Source organism: Pagrus major, chromosome 21 (genome assembly GCF_040436345.1).
Source record: "Pagrus major chromosome 21, Pma_NU_1.0".
Classification (NCBI taxonomy): Eukaryota; Metazoa; Chordata; class Actinopteri; order Spariformes; family Sparidae; genus Pagrus; species Pagrus major.
This window is the reverse complement of record NC_133235.1, coordinates 30,557,056-30,574,364: the sequence shown is the minus strand read 5'-3', so window position 1 is coordinate 30,574,364 and position 17,309 is coordinate 30,557,056. Positions and strand designations below refer to the sequence as shown.

The 17,309-nt window shown below is 44.6% G+C and overlaps 1 protein-coding gene across 2 annotated transcripts; it reads left to right on the top strand.

The window, feature by feature from the left end:
• afg3l2 (AFG3-like AAA ATPase 2) lies at positions 1 to 17,141 on the top strand. Of its 2 annotated transcripts, none has more exons than XM_073490893.1 (17): positions 1 to 202; positions 1,453 to 1,552; positions 1,653 to 1,721; positions 1,900 to 2,018; positions 2,114 to 2,266; positions 10,294 to 10,368; positions 11,013 to 11,134; positions 11,218 to 11,491; positions 11,600 to 11,737; positions 11,847 to 12,000; positions 12,644 to 12,751; positions 13,020 to 13,145; positions 13,234 to 13,344; positions 13,418 to 13,533; positions 13,897 to 14,097; positions 14,498 to 14,692; positions 15,389 to 17,141. In XM_073490893.1, exons 1-17 carry the CDS (start codon positions 119 to 121, stop codon positions 15,626 to 15,628), a joined length of 2,385 nt encoding a protein of 794 aa, XP_073346994.1. In that variant the 5' UTR covers positions 1 to 118; the 3' UTR covers positions 15,629 to 17,141. The 2 variants fall into 2 exon arrangements, with proteins under 2 accessions (XP_073346994.1, XP_073346995.1); XM_073490894.1 differs by having other exon boundaries at positions 28 to 202; positions 1,903 to 2,018; positions 15,389 to 15,719.
• The last annotated feature ends 168 nt before the right edge of the window (positions 17,142 to 17,309 follow it).

The following is a 17,309-nucleotide window of genomic DNA, read 5'->3' as shown; positions in this document are numbered from 1 at the left end:
CTGGAGGAAAGATGGCGGAGCGGCGTGATTACGGAACAGAGATATTGAACTTGAGTTGCGTGTAGAGGCCGTTCCTGCTGTTTTCTGCCGGGCGTGTCGGTGTGGCTCCGCTGTGAGGATGGCTCACCGCTACCTGCGGCTGTCAGCCGGCTGCAGGAACATGTTCCGGCCGCTGCTGCCCTCCAGCGCTCCGGCCAAGCTGGTAGGTGCTCAACATGCTAATATGCTAATGGTGCTAACAGGGACAGCGGCCAAAACAAGCTTTGAGCACTGACCCCGCTGAGCCGCTGACGGGTCTGAGCGGCAGGCCCGTCCTTGTGTTTGACCACCTGTGTGTGACGTCAGCTACACTCACCTGTGTGACGCTGCTGCTGCTCTTGATGTCATTGACTGATATAACGTTTAGTACTCACTCATTAAGAAACTGTCTGACATCCTACAACTCCTCAGTCTTCAGTTAAAGACCCGACCAGGCCTCACGAGCCACCTCAGTCTCTAAAGTTCGTTTGTACGGAAACACTGTTGATCTCTTAATTTAACCGATAGACGAGGTGTCCTCCGGTGTGTGTGTGTGTGTGTGTGTGTGTGTGTGTGTGTGTGTGTGTGTGTGTTGTTAGTCTGTTCTGACACGTCACATTTTACAGATACACTAAACAGTAACCAGTATAGGCGACTTCTTTGTCCCCAGACTCCCTTAACAAATGTGTCAGTTTAGTGAGTTGTTGAGTTGGAGACACTTTATAAACTGTGTGAAACTCTGTCTCTGACTGATTCTGACTTATTTGTTCCTTCTTGTAAATTCAGCAAATGTTCTACATGAACTTCTTTCTGTCTTTGAGTAGAAACATGGAGTCTGTTTGTCTCAGTGATGGACGGGTTTGTTTCATACAGAGCAGGAAGTGACATCACTTCACAGCTGGTCACTCAGACGCAGGTTAATGCAGCTGTGAAGTGACGGACTGAGAGCTGAACACTGTGATCACATTAGAACCCTGATCGGGCCTCAGGGAGGCGTGAGGTCATGAGGAGAACCTCTTCAGCCACCAACCAAACTGTTTTATTTATTCATTTATTTTGTCTCCTCTGATGCAGGTCATGTCCTGCTGCTGGAGAACAATACTTGTCTTCATTCTGAAGAAGTATTTCAGTCGTAGTAAAAGCCGACATGTAATCAGCAGGTTCTTCTGATGTCATCATAAAGCCCACAGGTCCATAACTGTTGTAGCTGCAGTCGTGTTGGTCAGTCTTCTAGTTTAATCTCAGTGTCTGATTGAATAACTCGTTAGCTGCAGCTCTGATTTCACTGGACGCGTGATGATGTTTTATTAAATTGTAATTTTACTTTGTTGATCTACTTCCTGTCTGTCGATCACTCCTTCTGTGAATAAAGTTTTTTATTGAATCAAGTTTGCTGATTGGCTGATCACTGAAGACTTGTGTCTTGCCGGTCAGGTGATGTGTTCCAGCACGGTGGAACAGGTAGACAGTGGGCGGAGCCTGCTGAGTGACCTGCTGGGAGCATACAGGAGACTGAGCTCCAGGCCGCCTAAAGGTACACGTGTGTGTGTGTGTGTGTGTGTGCGTGCATGCGTGCATGCGTGTGTGTGTGTGTGATGGTTAACAAGTTAAAACATTTTGTTTTCTATTTTCAGGTTTTGAGAAATATTTTCCAGAAAATCAGAAAACTCCAAAAAACACTGAAGCTAAGGCAGCGAATAATGGTAAAAACTGCTGTCTCCTAACGTGCTGTCTTCTAACATCTACTGTCTTCTGACATCTACTGTCCTCTAACATCTACTGTCCTTTAACATCTACTGTCTCCTAATATCTACTGACTGAATCTGTTGAAGTCTTCTGTTATTTATCTGCTTGATGAATTATTTTCTGCTCTGTTCTCAGAAGCCAAACCTGCCAACACTCATAAAGCCTCTGGAGGAGGAGGAGGAGGAGGAGGAGGAGGAGGAGGAAAACGAGGAGGCCGTAGGGAGGAGTCACACTGGTACAGCCGTCTGCAGAAGGTCAGTGTGGGTGGGGAAGCAGATCAGTTCAGCTCTCACCTGTGCTCACCTGGTCTGACAGGTGTGGATCTGACCTCAGGTTGTGTTTGTTTCAGGGTGATGTTCCCTGGGATGATAAAGAGTTTCGGTTGTTAGTTCTGAGCGCAGCGACATTCTGGACAACCTGCACCTATTTCTTCTTCTTCAGGGATGTAGGACGAGAGGTCACCTGGAAGGACTTTGTCAACAACTACCTGTCCAAAGGAGTGGTGAGGACGGTACCTTTTTATTGTGATGTCATCAACCAGATCCTGTCATCACCTTGACACCATTAATCTGATCCTCATCATGTGTATCTCATAATGTGACTCTACTGTCTCATAGTGTGACTCTACTCTCTCATAGTGTGACTCTACTGTCTCATAGTGTGACTCTACTGTCTCATAGTGTGACTCTACTGTCTCATAGTGTGACTCTACTCTCTCATAGTGTGACTCTACTGTCTCATAGTGTGACTCTACTCTCTCATAGTGTGACTCTACTGTCTCATAGTGTGACTCTATTCTCTCATAGTGTGACTCTACTGTCTCCTGTGTGACTCTACTGTCTCATAGTGTGACTCTACTGTCTCATAGTGTGACTCTACTGTCTCATAGTGTGACTCTACTGTCTCATAGTGTGACTCTATTCTCTCATAGTGTGACTCTACTCTCTCATAATGTGACTCTACTCTCTCATAGTGTGACTCTACTGTCTCATAGTGTGACTCTACTGTCTCATAGTGTGACTCTACTGTCTCATAGTGTGACTCTACTGTCTCATAGTGTGACTCTACTCTCTCATAGTGTGACTCTACTGTCTCATAGTGTGACTCTACTCTCTCATAGTGTGACTCTACTGTCACCTGTGTGACTCTACTCTCTCATAGTGTGACTCTACTGTCTTATAGTGTGACTCTACTGTCTCATAGTGTGACTCTACTGTCTCATAGTGTGACTCTACTGTCTCCTGTGTGACTCTACTGTCTCATAGTGTGACTCTACTCTCTCCTGTGTGACTCTACTGTCTCCTGTGTGACTCTACTGTCTCATAGTGTGACTCTACTGTCTCATAGTGTGACTCTACTGTCTCATAATGTGACTCTACTCTCTCATAGTGTGACTCTACTCTCTCATAGTGTGACTCTACTCTCTCATAATGTGACTCTACTCTCTCATAGTGTGACTCTACTGTCTCCTGTGTGACTCTACTCTCTCATAGTGTGACTCTACTGTCTCATAATGTGACTCTACTCTCTCATAGTGTGACTCTACTCTCTCATAGTGTGACTCTACTGTCTCATAGTGTGACTCTATTCTCTCATAGTGTGACTCTACTCTCTCATAATGTGACTCTACTCTCTCATAGTGTGACTCTACTGTCTCATAGTGTGACTCTACTGTCTCATAGTGTGACTCTACTGTCTCATAGTGTGACTCTACTGTCTCATAGTGTGACTCTACTCTCTCATAGTGTGACTCTACTCTCTCATAGTGTGACTCTACTGTCTCATAGTGTGACTCTACTCTCTCATAGTGTGACTCTACTGTCACCTGTGTGACTCTACTCTCTCATAGTGTGACTCTACTGTCTTATAGTGTGACTCTACTGTCTCATAGTGTGACTCTACTGTCTCATAGTGTGACTCTACTGTCTCCTGTGTGACTCTACTGTCTCATAGTGTGACTCTACTCTCTCCTGTGTGACTCTACTGTCTCCTGTGTGACTCTACTGTCTCATAGTGTGACTCTACTGTCTCATAATGTGACTCTACTCTCTCATAGTGTGACTCTACTCTCTCATAGTGTGACTCTACTCTCTCATAATGTGACTCTACTCTCTCATAGTGTGACTCTACTGTCTCCTGTGTGACTCTACTCTCTCATAGTGTGACTCTACTCTCTCATAATGTGACTCTACTCTCTCATAGTGTGACTCTACTCTCTCATAGTGTGACTCTACTCTCTCATAGTGTGACTCTACTCTCTCATAGTGTGACTCTACTGTCTCCTGTGTGACTCTACTCTCTCATAGTGTGACTCTACTCTCTCATAGTGTGACTCTACTGTCTCATAGTGTGACTCTACTGTCTCATAGTGTGACTCTACTGTCTCCTGTGTGACTCTACTGTCTCATAGTGTGACTCTACTCTCTCATAGTGTGACTCTACTCTCTCATAATGTGACTCTACTCTCTCATAGTGTGACTCTACTCTCTCATAATGTGACTCTACTCTCTCATAGTGTGACTCTACTGTCTCCTGTGTGACTCTACTCTCTCATAGTGTGACTCTACTGTCTCATAATGTGACTCTACTCTCTCATAGTGTGACTCTACTCTCTCATAATGTGACTCTACTCTCTCATAGTGTGACTCTACTCTCTCATAGTGTGACTCTACTCTCTCATAGTGTGACTCTACTGTCTCATAGTGTGACTCTACTGTCTCATAGTGTGACTCTACTGTCTCATAGTGTGACTCTACTCTCTCATAGTGTGACTCTACTGTCTCATAGTGTGACTCTACTGTCTCATAGTGTGACTCTACTGTCTCCTGTGTGACTCTACTCTCTCATAGTGTGACTCTACTCTCTCATAGTGTGACTCTACTGTCTCATAGTGTGACTCTACTCTCTCATAGTGTGACTCTACTCTCTCATAGTGTGACTCTACTGTCTCATAATGTGACTCTACTGTCTTATAGTGTGACTCTACTGTCTCCTGTGTGACTCTACTGTCTCCTGTGTGACTCTACTGTCTCCTGTGTGACTCTACTCTCTCATAGTGTGACTCTACTGTCTCATAATGTGACTCTACTGTCTCATAATGTGACTCTACTCTCTCATAGTGTGACTCTACTCTCTCATAGTGTGACTCTACTCTCTCATAGTGTGACTCTACTCTCTCATAGTGTGACTCTACTCTCTCATAGTGTGACTCTACTCTCTCATAGTGTGACTCTACTCTCTCATAGTGTGACTCTACTGTCACCTGTGTGACTCTACTCTCTCATAGTGTGACTCTACTGTCTTATAGTGTGACTCTACTGTCTCATAGTGTGACTCTACTGTCTCATAGTGTGACTCTACTGTCTCCTGTGTGACTCTACTGTCTCATAGTGTGACTCTACTCTCTCCTGTGTGACTCTACTGTCTCCTGTGTGACTCTACTCTCTCCTGTGTGACTCTACTGTCTCCTGTGTGACTCTACTGTCTCATAGTGTGACTCTACTGTCTCATAATGTGACTCTACTCTCTCATAGTGTGACTCTACTGTCTCATAATGTGACTCTACTCTCTCATAGTGTGACTCTACTCTCTCATAGTGTGACTCTACTCTCTCATAATGTGACTCTACTCTCTCATAGTGTGACTCTACTGTCTCCTGTGTGACTCTACTCTCTCATAGTGTGACTCTACTGTCTCATAATGTGACTCTACTCTCTCATAGTGTGACTCTACTCTCTCATAGTGTGACTCTACTCTCTCATAGTGTGACTCTACTGTCTCATAGTGTGACTCTACTGTCTCCTGTGTGACTCTACTCTCTCATAGTGTGACTCTACTCTCTCATAGTGTGACTCTACTCTCTCATAGTGTGACTCTACTCTCTCATAGTGTGACTCTACTGTCTCCTGTGTGACTCTACTCTCTCATAGTGTGACTCTACTCTCTCATAGTGTGACTCTACTGTCTCATAGTGTGACTCTACTGTCTCATAGTGTGACTCTACTGTCTCCTGTGTGACTCTACTGTCTCATAGTGTGACTCTACTCTCTCATAGTGTGACTCTACTCTCTCATAATGTGACTCTACTCTCTCATAGTGTGACTCTACTCTCTCATAATGTGACTCTACTCTCTCATAGTGTGACTCTACTGTCTCCTGTGTGACTCTACTCTCTCATAGTGTGACTCTACTGTCTCATAATTGTGACTCTACTCTCTCATAGTGTGACTCTACTCTCTCATAATGTGACTCTACTCTCTCATAGTGTGACTCTACTCTCTCATAGTGTGACTCTACTCTCTCATAGTGTGACTCTACTGTCTCATAGTGTGACTCTACTGTCTCAAGTGTGACTCTACTGTCTCATAGTGTGACTCTACTCTCTCATAGTGTGACTCCACTGTCTCATAGTGTGACTCTACTGTCTCATAGTGTGACTCTACTGTCTCCTGTGTGACTCTACTGTCTCCTGTGTGACTCTACTGTCTCCTGTGTGACTCTACTCTCTCATAGTGTGACTCTACTCTCTCATAGTGTGACTCTACTCTCTCATAGTGTGACTCTACTGTCTTATAGTGTGACTCTACTGTCTCCTGTGTGACTCTACTCTCTCCTGTGTGACTCTACTGTCTCCTGTGTGACTCTACTCTCTCATAGTGTGACTCTACTGTCTCATAATGTGACTCTACTGTCTCATAATGTGACTCTACTCTCTCATAGTGTGACTCTACTCTCTCATAGTGTGACTCTACTCTCTCATAGTGTGACTCTACTCTCTCATAGTGTGACTCTACTCTCTCATAGTGTGACTCTACTGTCTCCTGTGTGACTCTACTGTCTCATAGTGTGACTCTACTCTCTCATAGTGTGACTCTACTGTCTCATAGTGTGACTCTACTCTCTCATAGTGTGACTCTACTGTCTCATAGTGTGACTCTACTGTCTCATAATGTGACTCTACTGTCTCATAGTGTGACTCTACTGTCTCCTGTGTGACTCTACTGTCTCATAGTGTGACTCTACTCTCTCATAGTGTGACTCTACTCTCTCATAGTGTGACTCTACTCTCTCATAGTGTGACTCTACTCTCTCATAGTGTGACTCTACTCTCTCATAGTGTGACTCTACTCTCTCATAGTGTGACTCTACTGTCACCTGTGTGACTCTACTCTCTCATAGTGTGACTCTACTGTCTTATAGTGTGACTCTACTGTCTCATAGTGTGACTCTACTGTCTCATAGTGTGACTCTACTGTCTCCTGTGTGACTCTACTGTCTCATAGTGTGACTCTACTCTCTCCTGTGTGACTCTACTGTCTCCTGTGTGACTCTACTGTCTCATAGTGTGACTCTACTGTCTCATAATGTGACTCTACTCTCTCATAGTGTGACTCTACTCTCTCATAGTGTGACTCTACTCTCTCATAATGTGACTCTACTCTCTCATAGTGTGACTCTACTGTCTCCTGTGTGACTCTACTCTCTCATAGTGTGACTCTACTGTCTCATAATGTGACTCTACTCTCTCATAGTGTGACTCTACTCTCTCATAGTGTGACTCTACTCTCTCATAGTGTGACTCTACTGTCTCATAGTGTGACTCTACTGTCTCCTGTGTGACTCTACTCTCTCATAGTTTGACTCTACTCTCTCATAGTGTGACTCTACTCTCTCATAGTGTGACTCTACTGTCTCCTGTGTGACTCTACTCTCTCATAGTGTGACTCTACTCTTTCATAGTGTGACTCTACTGTCTCATAGTGTGACTCTACTGTCTCATAGTGTGACTCTACTGTCTCCTGTGTGACTCTACTCTCTCATAGTGTGACTCTACTCTCTCATAGTGTGACTCTACTGTCTCATAGTGTGACTCTACTCTCTCATAGTGTGACTCTACTCTCTCATAATGTGACTCTACTCTCTCATAGTGTGACTCTACTCTCTCATAATGTGACTCTACTCTCTCATAGTGTGACTCTACTGTCTCCTGTGTGACTCTACTCTCTCATAATGTGACTCTACTCTCTCATAGTGTGACTCTACTGTCTCATAGTGTGACTCTACTGTCTCCTGTGTGACTCTACTCTCTCATAGTGTGACTCTACTCTCTCATAATGTGACTCTACTCTCTCATAGTGTGACTCTACTCTCTCATAATGTGACTCTACTCTCTCATAGTGTGACTCTACTGTCTCATAGTGTGACTCTACTGTCTCCTGTGTGACTCTACTCTCTCATAATGTGACTCTACTCTCTCATAGTGTGACTCTACTGTCTCCTGTGTGACTCTACTCTCTCATAATGTGACTCTACTGTCTCATAGTGTGACTCTACTGTCTCATAGTGTGACTCTACTGTCTCCTGTGTGACTCTACTCTCTCATAGTGTGACTCTACTCTCTCATAATGTGACTCTACTCTCTCATAGTGTGACTCTACTCTCTCATAATGTGACTCTACTCTCTCATAGTGTGACTCTACTGTCTCATAGTGTGACTCTACTGTCTCCTGTGTGACTCTACTGTCTCATAGTGTGACTCTACTCTCTCATAGTGTGACTCTACTGTCTCATAGTGTGACTCTACTCTCTCATAGTGTGACTCTACTCTCTCATAGTGTGACTCTACTGTCTCATAATGTGACTCTACTGTCTTATAGTGTGACTCTACTGTCTCATAGTGTGACTCTACTGTCTCCTGTGTGACTCTACTCTCTCCTGTGTGACTCTACTGTCTCCTGTGTGACTCTACTCTCTCATAGTGTGACTCTACTGTCTCATAATGTGACTCTACTGTCTCATAATGTGACTCTACTGTCTCATAATGTGACTCTACTCTCTCATAGTGTGACTCTACTCTCTCATAGTGTGACTCTACTCTCTCATAGTGTGACTCTACTCTCTCATAGTGTGACTCTACTCTCTCATAGTGTGACTCTACTGTCTCCTGTGTGACTCTACTGTCTCATAGTGTGACTCTACTCTCTCATAGTGTGACTCTACTGTCTCATAGTGTGACTCTACTGTCTCATAGTGTGACTCTACTGTCTCATAGTGTGACTCTACTGTCTCATAGTGTGACTCTACTGTCTCATAGTGTGACTCTACTCTCTCATAGTGTGACTCTACTGTCTCATAGTGTGACTCTACTCTCTCATAGTGTGACTCTACTCTCTCATAGTGTGACTCTACTCTCTCATAGTGTGACTCTACTCTCTCATAGTGTGACTCTACTCTCTCATAGTGTGACTCTACTCTCTCCTGTGTGACTCTACTCTCTCATAGTGTGACTCTACTCTCTCCTGTGTGACTCTACTGTCTCCTCTGTGACTCTACTGTCTCATAGTGTGACTCTACTGTCTCATAGTGTGACTCTACTGTCTTATAGTGTGACTCTACTGTCTCCTGTGTGACTCTACTGTCTCATAGTGTGACTCTACTGTCTTATAATGTGACTCTACTCTCTCCTGTGTGACTCTACTGTCTCATAATGTGACTACTCTCTCCTGTGTGACTCTACTGTCTCATAATGTGACTCTACTGTCTCATAGTGTGACTCTACTGTCTCATAATGTGACTCTACTGTCTCATAGTGTGACTCTACTGTCTCATAGTGTGACTCTACTGTCTTATAATGTGACTCTACTGTCTCATAATGTGACTCTACTGTCTTATAGTGTGACTCTACTCTCTCCTGTGTGACTCTACTCTCTCATAGTGTGACTCTACTGTCTCCTGTGTGACTCTACTGTCTCCTGTGTGACTCTGCTGTCTCCTGTGTGACTCTACTGTCTCATAGTGTGACTCTACTGTCTCATAATGTGACTCTACTGTCTTATAGTGTGACTCTACTGTCTTATAATGTGACTCTACTCTCTCCTGTGTGACTCTACTGTCTCATAATGTGACTCTACTGTCTCATAGTGTGACTCTACTGTCTCATAATGTGACTCTACTGTCTCCTGTTTGACTCTACTGTCTCCTGTGTGACTCTACTGTCTCATAGTGTGACTCTACTGTCTCCTGTGTGACTCTACTGTCTCATAATGTGACTCTACTGTCTCATAATGTGACTCTACTGTCTCATAGTGTGACTCTACTGTCTCATAGTGTGACTCTACTGTCTCCTGTGTGACTCTACTGTCTCCTGTGTGACTCTACTGTCTCCTGTGTGACTCTACTGTCTCATAGTGTGACTCTACTCTCTCCTGTGTGACTCTACTGTCTCATAATGTGACTCTACTGTCTCATAGTGTGACTCTACTGTCTCATAGTGTGACTCTACTGTCTCCTGTGTGACTCTACTGTCTCCTGTGTGACTCTACTGTCTCCTGTGTGACTCTACTGTCTCATAGTGTGACTCTACTGTCTCCTGTGTGACTCTACTGTCTCCTGTGTGACTCTACTGTCTCATAGTGTGACTCTACTTTATGTGTAAACATATATTTAGTTAATATTTGATTGCATGTGCTGAAGATACTAGCATATGTAACAAGACTCCTGCAGTTTGACAGTTTGTGTTTTATCCTACAGGTGGAGCGGTTAGAGGTCGTCAACAAGCGGTACGTTAAAGTGGTTTTCTCGCCTGGGAAGACGCCGTTGGATGGGGTGAGTGACACTTCATTTTACTGTCTGATTCAAATCAATCTTTTAATTAAATATCAAAGTTTTTATGTGTTTTAATTTACAGCTCTTGTCATTTAAACATGTAGTAAAGTTAATACTTCCTTTTAAAGTCTTTTATTTTTACTTTATTTATTTGATGCTCAAATCTATAATCTGGTAAGAGCAATAATATGAATACATCTGTCTCCCAGGATCCTCTGTGTCTTTATGAAGTGGTTAACAAATTAATTATTATATTCTTCCAACAAATAAATCAATTAAAATCAAAGCACATACATAATGTATCTGACCCTAAAGCCCCGGCTGCATGTCGAGGTACCCTTGAGCAAGATACTGAACCCCAAATTGCTCCTAACTAATCAAAGATAGTATTTACAGTTAATACAGTGAACACACAGAGTTCAGCTGCTCTTCACTCAGCAGTCAGTCAGCAGTATTTGCTCCAGTGTTTCTCAGCTCGGACGGTGAGATCAGAAATTGTTGACGCCTCTGTATGGTGATCTGTTTGATTGATCCACCTCCGACATTGTAACATTTTCTATAGTGACGGTTTAATGTACTGAAGGCAGTTCTTTAAAAGGGCAGCAGGAGACTGAGTGTGTTTGTTGGTGTGTTATGTGTTGCAGTACGTGTGGTTCAACATCGGCAGTGTGGACACGTTTGAGAGGAACCTGGAGACGGCTCAGTATGAGCTCGGCATCGAGGGAGAGAACAGACTGCCGGTGGTTTATTCCACCGAGAGTGACGGGTGAGCAGCAACATGATAAACTGGTTCACATAGATATGAATATCTGATATATTGTAAATGTAACGTTCATCTGTCCTCTCCAGCACCTTCCTGCTGAGCATGCTCCCCACAGTGCTCATCATTGGCTTCTTGCTGTTCATGGTGCGGCGGGGCCCGGCAGGGGCGGGGCGGCCCGGCCGAGGGATGGGAGGATTGTTCAGCGTCAGCGAGACAACGGCAAAGATCCTGAAAGACGAGATCGATGTAAAGTTCAAAGACGTGGCTGGCTGCGAGGAGGCCAAGCTGGAGATCATGGAGTTCGTCAATTTCCTGAAGAACCCCAAACAGTACCAGGACCTGGGCGCAAAAATCCCCAAGGTGAGGGAGGGGTGCGGGGTCCACCACCAGGTATGGGAGGGCCATGAAAATCTTGACAGGTCTTCAGTATGTATCAGTATGTGTGTTTTGTGTTTATTGTGTGTGTAGGGAGCCATCTTGACGGGACCTCCAGGAACAGGAAAGACTCTTCTGGCCAAAGCGACGGCCGGTGAGGCCAACGTACCGTTCATCACCGTCAACGGCTCTGAGTTCCTGGAGATGTTCGTGGGCGTCGGCCCCGCCAGAGTGAGACACACACACACACACACACACACACACAGCAAGTGTAACTGTCTGAGGCCAAACCAAGAGTGTCTCAGACCTCGACGTCTTCCTGATGTCACTTCCTGTACAGGTCAGAGATCTGTTCGTCATGGCGAGGAAGAACGCTCCCTGTATACTGTTCATCGACGAGATCGACGCCGTGGGACGTAAACGAGGACGAGGAAACTTTGGAGGACAGAGTGAGCAGGAGAACACACTGAACCAGCTGCTGGTGGAGATGGACGGTGAGTGACGGGAATTATGGGTAAAAAGCCATCGGGTCCTGTCTGAGAGGGTTAAATCCACATTGAGAGCTTCACCTGAAGAGAAACATGTTCAACACAGAAACAAATGTTCAGACATTAACACTGAAATCCCCTTAATTAACCCTTAACTCCATCAGAAAACATGGTCAGCAGTGTCCTGAGACCAGGACCAGAGAGCCTTCACTTGTAAAAACCCTTAAAACACCACGTTTCCATATATGTGGTTGGCCCACAGTACGGGGTTTTTAAGTGTTCATGATAACGTCACATGAACACTTTGGTTTTGGGGGATTTCAGAGGTTTTTAAGATGCAGGACAGCATCAAAACATTCCATCTTTTTCACCTAAAAATGTAAGGTAGAAATCAAAGAGGATTTAAAGATAAAAATTACTTTTGTTTTATTTGAGCAGCCGTTAAATCTTTCAGATTATCTGTTACAGATACCTCAATATGTTTAATTAACCCTTAAATACCCATTAAATACCTCAATAACAGCATCATCAACTGATGCATCATTAAAGGAGCTGTTCAGCAGCACCAGAAGGTTTCAATCTTTATTGATCATCAGTCAAACAGTGAAGTGACAGGAAGTGGGAGGTCTCACTCCTCTCTGTTCTTTAGGGTTCAACACGGCGACCAACGTTGTGGTTCTAGCAGGAACCAACAGACCGGACATCCTGGATCCGGCTCTGATGAGACCTGGACGCTTTGACAGACAGATTTACATCGGTGAGAATCTGCGGTTTGATCCTGCAGATGCTTCTTTATCATTGGTTATGTGAGAACAGTGAAGGGCTGGTTAATGATCTGTGTGTGTGTGTTAAGGTCACAATGTGAAGACATTTGAATCTCACCTAATGAGGAAACATGAACATATCTGTCTGTATTTTATAGTAACACATCAGAGATGCAGACAAGAAGCTCACAGTGAACATGTGTCACAGCAGTATAATCAAACATGATGATCAGTGTAAATAGACTCTGTCTGCCGTCTCAGGTCCTCCTGATATCAAAGGTCGAGCGTCCATCTTTAAAGTCCACCTGCGTCCTCTGAAGTTGGACGCTGACCTGGACAAAGACTCTCTGGCGAGGAAGATGGCCGCCCTCACACCTGGATTCTCAGGTAAACTTGCTGATGGACATTCTTTCCATCACACAGCTGGAACCTTGCTCACTCTCAGAGCTTCTTCTCCCTGTTTTATGTCTGCCAGGCGCCGACATTGCTAATGTTTGTAACGAGGCAGCTCTGATCGCCGCTCGCCATCTTTCAGACGCCATCAACCAGAAACACTTTGAACAGGCCATCGAGAGAGTCATCGGAGGTGAGTTTCCACCTGACTGAGGGATCCATGTTTGAGTGTTACTGAGACTGAGCGCTTCCTGTTTGTGTTGGAGGTCTGGAGAAGAAGACTCAGGTCCTGCAGCCGGACGAGAAGAAGACGGTGGCGTATCACGAGGCGGGTCACGCCATCGCTGGGTGGTTCCTGGAGCACGCCGATCCTCTGCTGAAGGTGACGTTCTGCTCTCAGTCTGTTAGAGGCAACCATCACGGATCAGCAGGAAATCTTCTGCTCCATGTTGATATGAGAACACCTCCTCCCACAGCGCTGTCTGTCATATAGCTTCACTGGGTCTCACTTTCTAAACACTACAGTCCCCATGAGCCTCAGCTGCTGTGTGCAGCAGAGGTGGAATAACAACTCTGTGATTGGCTGTTTGGATGTGAAATGCACCCTGGGAGTCATAGTTGAGTTTTTATCAGAGAATCAGATCTTTTCTGACTCAGTTGTTCATTTTTTGGTTTCATAATTGATAATACAGAGATATCCAGTCAGCTGTTACAGAGCGTGGTGCTGTCGTTGTGACCTGTGCAGGTGTCCATCATCCCCAGAGGGAAGGGTCTGGGTTACGCTCAGTACCTGCCCAAAGAGCAGTACCTGTACACCAAAGAGCAGCTGCTGGACCGCATGTGTATGACTCTGGGAGGCCGAGTCTCCGAGGAGATCTTCTTCGGACGCATCACCACAGGAGCTCAGGATGACCTCCGAAAGGTCACCCAGAGTGCCTACGCACAGGTCAGAGGTCACACAGGTCACACAGGTCACACAGGTCACAGGTCACACAGGTGAGCAGAGACATACAGTCTGACAACAGCAGTTAACATGTTTCTCTTCATGAGTTTGAATGTAAAACTGTTTGTCAGCTCACAGATGTTAACATCAGTGTAACAGAAATGTCAGAACATCTCAGTATTCTGTTTGTCCTTCTGCTCTGCTGTCGGGTCGACGTTCTAAAGTTTACTGTAAACATGAGAGATTTTTAATAGAATGAAGGAAAAGTATTTAAAATCTGTTCAAACACTGACGGCTGATTTGAAAATGATGAGCCGGCGTTGAACCGAAACATGAAGGGTTTTGTTGCAGCGGGGTGTTTCCTGTTCCTGACTGAGCTCTTGGTTCCTGTGTTCTGCTGCAGATCGTTCAGTTTGGGATGAATCCGAAGGTGGGTCAGGTGTCCTTCGACCTCCCACGGCAGGGTGAGATGGTTCTGGAGAAACCGTACAGCGAAGCTACGGCTCGTCTCATCGATACCGAGGTCCGAGTTCTGATCAGTGAGGCGTACCAGAGAACCCACCGCCTGCTGAGCGACAAGAAGGCGGAGGTGGAGAAGGTACCGGCCATCTTCTAGATCATCACTGAGAACCTCTCCAGACAAGGCGGTTCAGGATATAGAACCAGTTTTAGATTTCCTCATAAAGTAGAACTACTTCTTAATGATAGAACTCCAAAGAACCTATCGAACGCTGTGTTCTCTTAAGGTCACTTACTCAGGAATTCTGTAACACAGTGCTCACTTCTGTGGGTTCTAGAAACAACTTGGAGAACACCACTAGCAGGGGTTCTACAAAGCAGGGTTCTAGGTCATTCACTGAGCACTTATAGAATGTTCTCCAACTGCTGTTCTAATCTACATCTTTAACAAACCCTCTCCTTTATTAACTAGAACCAGCTCAGACTCATAGAACCCTGACATTCAGTTTCAGAACGTTTCTGTGGTGAGAATGCCACAAAGCTCACGATGTTGAATGAGATGAGTATTGTTTCTCTCAGGAGAAATCTGTCCGGGCGTTTGAGAGAACACAGCTGACGTAGCGGCTTATTATCAAAATACTGAAATGTTCTAGTGGGAGAACATTGGGTCTCATCGAGTTCTAGAACATTTCTGAGCTGAAAATAAGAAAAATGTTCCAAACTAGAACCCGTTCTCAAAGTAGAACCAGCTCTGATTCACAGAACCTTGTCGTTCTAGGTCATTCAAAACACAGACAAGCTTCACACTGAGTTCTGACTTTGTTCCTTCCTGCAGGTGGCGCTGCGGCTGCTGGAGAAGGAGGTTCTGGATAAGAGCGACATGGTGGAGCTGCTGGGCAAACGTCCGTTTGCAGAGAAGTCCACATACGAGGAGTTTGTGGAGGGAACCGGAGGCGTGGACGAGGACACAACACTGCCAGAGGGTCTGAAGGACTGGAACCAGGAGAGGAAGGACAAGGAGGAGAGCCCGGACGAGCAGGTGGCACGTCAGATCTCTGGAGGAATGCCCTTCTAGAACCCTCTGATGGACAGATGAACACCCAAACACCGACCTGTTTCTTTCATCTAAAATATCGTCTGTCTGGAGTTCTGCATCACAGTCACTCACCAGGTCTAGAACCTTCTCAATGACTTCCAGAACAAACATCAAGGTTGGAAGTGTGGGTTCTACAACTACCCTGAACCCACACAACCCTACAGAACCTTCCTTATCTAGAGTTCTGCTATCACCTCTCTTCATCTTCGGAGTCTAGAAATGCTCCTCAAAACGTTCTCCAAGAGTTCTAGAAGTTCTGACCTTATGGAACCTTTGCACTGAGTTACATGGAGGGAACTCTGCACAGGAATGTTCTAGAATTGTAACAGCTGTTGTAGAACCGGCATTAATGCTGACTCCTGTGTGCGGTTCTAGAACACCTCCTTATGAACTGTTCTGTTCATGGGACCTTAAACAATGCTGACTGTAGAACCCTAAATTAATTCTTCAGAGCTCTTTCACTAACCTTGGTCACATATCTGTGCTGGGAACTCTGTAATTAACTCCTGCAACAGATCTAGAACCGTTCTCTCTGTGTTCCACAAAAAACTTCTCATAACTACAACCAGTCCTGACTTATAGAGTATTTCTCTACATAGAACTCTAGAGATCAGTTGTAGAACTAGGGATCTCCACTCCACAGAATGTTCCCCACCTTGAGGGCTCAAATCTAAAACTCCTAAGTGTTCTATAGAACCAGCTCAGACTCGTAGAACCCGGTCATTGAGTTCCTGAACATTTCTGTGCTGAGAACTCATCATTCACAGAACACACACTCGCTTCTGCATGTTCAGTCTGTAACAACACGTCTTCTCTTGATCAGCCTAACCCTGACCCTGCTTCTCTCAGGGTTCTACAGTGAACATATTTGCCAAACGATTGCTTCGCTTGCGAACTGTGACCATTGAAGAACATGCAGAACTCCTGTAAAAGGATCTGTGAGGAGCAGCTGGTTCCTCATCTTGGCTGAACTGTCGGACTCGGACTCGATGGACAGAACAATGACTGAGCGTCACATCAGTTGTTCTCCTGAGAACCCTCCGCTCTCAGCAGAAATCTCTGCTGGTGGACGAATCATCATCACGTATTTATGGACAGTTATTGATCTGAGCTGAATGAGATGACAGCGCTCCATCGACATCATCAACACAATCGTCACCATGGTAACCATGCTGTAGCTTGAGTGTGAACTTAAGTGTTAGCTTAAAGCTAACAGAGAAGACACACAGCTCCAGGAGAGGAATGCTAACATCAAAGCTAATATTAGCATGTGGAGCTGCAGTCTGTGCTGATCAGTTTTCGATTAGGTATTGATCAGTTATTGCTAGCTTCCTGTGTTACGTGTGCAGCTGAGTGTCTGCTGTCACTGTAGACAACAAATATGATGTGAAATAATAATAATGATGTGTAAATGTTTCATTACTCAGATGTTTTAAAAAAGTCGGAAAACTGAACATCAATAAATATATAATTTATCAATCATTAAAAAAAACTCGGTGTTTCTTCAACGAAAGCTTTATTTTAAACCAAGTTTATTATCATTTAGGAGAAAGTAATTCGTATTTTAATCTGTTTAGATGATTATACTTCATCTGTACATGTTTTATTCATATGATAGCGCCTACAAGTCTTTTATTTTGAAAGCGCGTGTTAGAGGATG